The following is a 4,170-nucleotide window of genomic DNA, read 5'->3' on the forward strand; positions in this document are numbered from 1 at the left end:
TCGCCGTCGTCGCTCGATCTCGTCGCCGTCGTCGCTCCATCTCGTCGCCGTCGTCGATCGATCTCGTCGAGAGTGAGAGATAGGAAATTAGGTTAGAATTGTGAGAGGGTTATTTTTGTCTTTTGCCTATTAATGATTTAGGTATTTCTGAAAATGTCCTCCTTCTAAGTGTATATTTGAATAGTGGTATTAAACAAAGTGTAAAAGTAAAATTTCCCCAAATAAATAATAAATAAAAAATATTTATTCTGCACAAGGCGCGTATCTTAACCTAATTATGTATATCTTTAATAATTTTAAATCTTAAACATTTTCTAAATCTCATGCCAGAACAAAATAACGAAATGAGAATAAACTCAAAAATTAATATTTATATTGAGCAATAACCAAAATAAAAAAAGCGACACTGAAATGAAAAAAATATTGAAGATAGATACGATTGGCACGTGAACATAAACTTCGTATAACCATAATTAACTTTTAAATTGCTAAATCATGATATAAAACCGAGCTGTCATAGTTTCATTGTAACCAAATAGTAGGTCTGAGATTCTTCGGCCTGAACGTTAGGTTTTTATGCGATAAGTGATTTTTTGACCTAAAATATTTTTAAAAATGAGTTGTTCTTGGGTTTACCCCCTAGGGTGAACCTATAGGCTATAGGTTCACCAACCAATAGTATTTGGTTATTTCAAATTTGATATCTTTTAGAAAAGGGAATAAAATATTGTTAAGTTACATTATGTTTTAAAATAAAAAGGTAAAATAAAATAAATAAAAAATAATAGTAACTACAAAAAAAATACAACAAAACACTAAACCCTAAACCATAAATCTTAAACCCTAAACCCTTGGGTAAACCCTAAACCTTTTGATAAATCCTAAACTCCAAATCAAAAACACTAAACACTAAAACACTAAACCCTTGAGTGTTTTAATGTTTAGTATTTTTGATTTAGAGTTTAGGATTTATCGAAGGGTTTAAAGTTTTTGATTTAGAATTTAGTGTTTTGCTGACGATGCTAAAAATATTTTTTTTAATTTTTTTTAATTTTATTTATTTATTTTCTTTTAGGTTTTTCTTTTAAAAATATAATATAATTTGATAATATTTTTTTTCCTTTTTTAAAAGATATTGAATATAAAATAACACAATCCTATTGGTTGGTGAATCTAGAGGTTCCCGCTCGGGGGTGAACAGAAGAATAAGTCTTTAAAAATGGGATTAGCTCATTAGTTAAACAAATTATTTTACTAACAAATTTTTAAAAAAAAATTGTTTAAGGGCCAAAAATATTAATTCGATCAAGAATATAAATTTTATTTTTCTATACGATATTTCTTAAATAATTTTCATATAAATTCACCATGCGCAAAGCGCAGGTCTTATCCTGGCGTAAGTTTTATAACAAAAGATTTTGAGTGTGTTAGTTTTGTAATGGCTTTTGTTTTCGGAATGCTATTTTTATCAATGGTCTCTTGCATAGTTGATTAGTGAAGAATACATATCGCCAAGGAGAGAAAACGAGGGATAAGTCGACAGAAACAAATTTCGCTGTAAGACCACTTGTTATCTCAACAACATCGATCAGAAGACTACTCTCTTGTTGATCCCAGAAAGTTGCATTATTTATTTGTCCGGTTCGGTTCCCTCATCTGCCGATAAGACCTCTGATATCGTAAAGAGGTTTGGGCCCGTCCAGCCGATTTAATCGTATGTTTGTTTACTAGTTGACATCATGACGTTCGTCTCTTTTGCTGCATTGTCTTCGTTGGAAGTCTGCTTCGGAACCGGAATCAGAACCTTATGGAAGCTTGTAGAATCTCGCCTCTAAAACGCTTTTAAAATATTTTCTTTAAAAACACGTTGGAAACTTACGCTTTTGTTTTGGAATCACGCTTCCGTTTTAAAAAAGGCAATGCATATCAATGAAATATAAAACCATAGTTTTTAATCTATATAAAATAATTTTTTTAATAGTAATGAATATAGAGTTAGAAATATACAAATATTAAAACTAATACTATAAATTATCTTTATGCATTGAGATTTTTTATTAAAGATATAGCACATATTGAAATATAATGTGTCAATTTATATGAAGTATTAAAAATAATTAATAAAATATTTTTTTTGTAAACTTAATTTAAGTGTATTTTTACAGTTTTAACATAAAATTATTTCAAAATTATTATAAATGAATAAATTCTTTATTTAAAATTAAAATCATATAATTTTTAGTCCTAATTTTTTAAAAAAATTCTTATATATATATATATGTGAATATACGCTTCCAACACGTACCCGCTTCCTAATATTTTAAAAAATCTTGCCTCTGCGCTTCCTTACGCTTCCGATTCCACGTACCTGTTTCCGTTAACATAGGTCTTTTTTAAGAAATGTCAACAAAGCAATTTGGTTACTCATATTCATACCTCTGTTTACGAGTTTTATAGATCTGATCTGAACAAACTGAACTGATCAAATAAAGTAACTTATTTCAAAACAACATGTAATACAAGTTGACCTAACTCCTAACTTCCTAAGTAAAGATCATTTATATAGCTACCTGTATTCTTCACTCGCTTAAGTAAATTACATAACTAGTAGCAGAGATAGAAAATGGTTTCACATATACAGATGAATCTGCAAACCTAAAAGCTGGATGTTTTATTTTTAAAAATTTTGAGTATCAAATGTGAAACACAATACAAGTTTCTCTAAACAGAGATCGAAGTAGACCAAAGACTTGGAAATAATGAAAACAATGTGAAAAACAAACAAAATTCAATAAAGCGAACTGGAAAGTTTCAAATCCTCTATTTCCGTTGGAATTTTCCTTCATAATATCATTATTTTCATTTAATTCACCCGAAATTCTAGGTGGAGTAAGAAAAATACGCCCGATCTGTTATCATCACAATTAATAATGGAAGACTCGAAGTAGACCAAAGACTTGGAAAAGTCTTTGAATCAAACAATATGATTTAAGTTGTACATGTAAATACTCGATGCCCCCTCCTCCTAGCTTCATTACTTCACAAACCAGCAAGAACACACATAATAAAAGAAAATGATAAAAATGGTGCTAAAGTTTGTCGTGACGGTGATAGTGTTTGCACAAATCTTAACTCCAATTGCTGAAGCTGCTCAAGGAAGAGCCGTGTTTTACGACCCTCCCTACACTAGTGCGTATATTAGTATCAATGTTTTATATGTTATAAATCATTATTTTTAATAAAGTAACTATTATTAATCATTGGTTACAAATCAATGATGTGATTCAGAGTCTGCTTGTTATGGAAATCAATACGAAACGATGGTGACTGGAGTCAGGAACAATCTGTGGCAAGGAAGCCGAGCTTGTGGTCGGAGGTACAGGGTTCGATGCATTGGCCCTACGTACAACTTTCCAAGAGCGTGCACGGGACGTAGCGTAATCGTCAAGGTAGTTGATTTATGCCGGGAGCCTTGCAATGGCGACCTTAATCTCTCTCGTGACGCTTTTAGGGTCATTGCTAATACTGATGCCGGCAACGTCCGCGTCGAATACACTCCGTAAGTACATTGTCAAATCTACTATTCATCATTTTGTTTGAAGAATTTATATTAGCATGTAATAGTTAAATATTATTATATATTTATACATATGTTTACCTATTCTAATGAATTTGATAATTTTATATACTTATGTACAATTCTTTTTTGCAGGATATGAAGAATAAGCAAAAGAAGATGAAGAGTTGATTTCATGTGTAGTATTCCAATAAATCGAGAGGAAATGATGTATAATCTTGCTAAATGTTATATGTATGGATGGATGGTCCTTTGTGATGAAATAATTGTACTTCAAATAAGAATTCCACTATTTCCTACTAAACTTATTTTTTACAAAATATATTAATTAATTAGCAGGCGGGCGGTGTACATTGGGCATCTCTTTTGTAGGGTAAAAATATTTATAAACCTATAAGAAATAACACAAATAACCACTAAAAGTAACATAGTTTTGTTCTTAGAAAAATTTGGTGTGGAACCTTTCTGGTACCTTCTTATAGGCTTAGAGCCGACCATTTCTTGCTGGGTAAGAGAAACAGACAGGAAAGTTTTATTTACTAGGACCGGCCTGCTCTTCCTACGGACGGGATGATGTTTTGAAAATTATGTAA

General features: G+C 30.9%; 1 protein-coding gene across 2 annotated transcripts; it reads left to right on the top strand.

Moving 5' to 3' along the window:
- Nucleotides 1-3,012: 3,012 nt before the first annotated feature.
- Nucleotides 3,013-3,881, top strand: LOC106304373 (EG45-like domain containing protein 2). Of its 2 annotated transcripts, XM_013740779.1 has the most exons (3): nt 3,014-3,189; nt 3,289-3,559; nt 3,713-3,881. In XM_013740779.1, the coding sequence occupies exons 1-3, from the start codon at nt 3,075-3,077 to the stop codon at nt 3,717-3,719; spliced, it is 393 nt and encodes a 130-aa protein (XP_013596233.1). In that variant the 5' UTR covers nt 3,014-3,074; the 3' UTR covers nt 3,720-3,881. The 2 variants fall into 2 exon arrangements, with proteins under 2 accessions (XP_013596234.1, XP_013596233.1); XM_013740780.1 differs by lacking the exon at nt 3,713-3,881 and having other exon boundaries at nt 3,013-3,189; nt 3,289-3,563.
- The last annotated feature ends 289 nt before the right edge of the window (nt 3,882-4,170 follow it).

This window comes from Brassica oleracea, chromosome C7 (assembly GCF_000695525.1).
Source record: "Brassica oleracea var. oleracea cultivar TO1000 chromosome C7, BOL, whole genome shotgun sequence".
NCBI lineage: Eukaryota > Viridiplantae > Streptophyta > Magnoliopsida > Brassicales > Brassicaceae > Brassica > Brassica oleracea.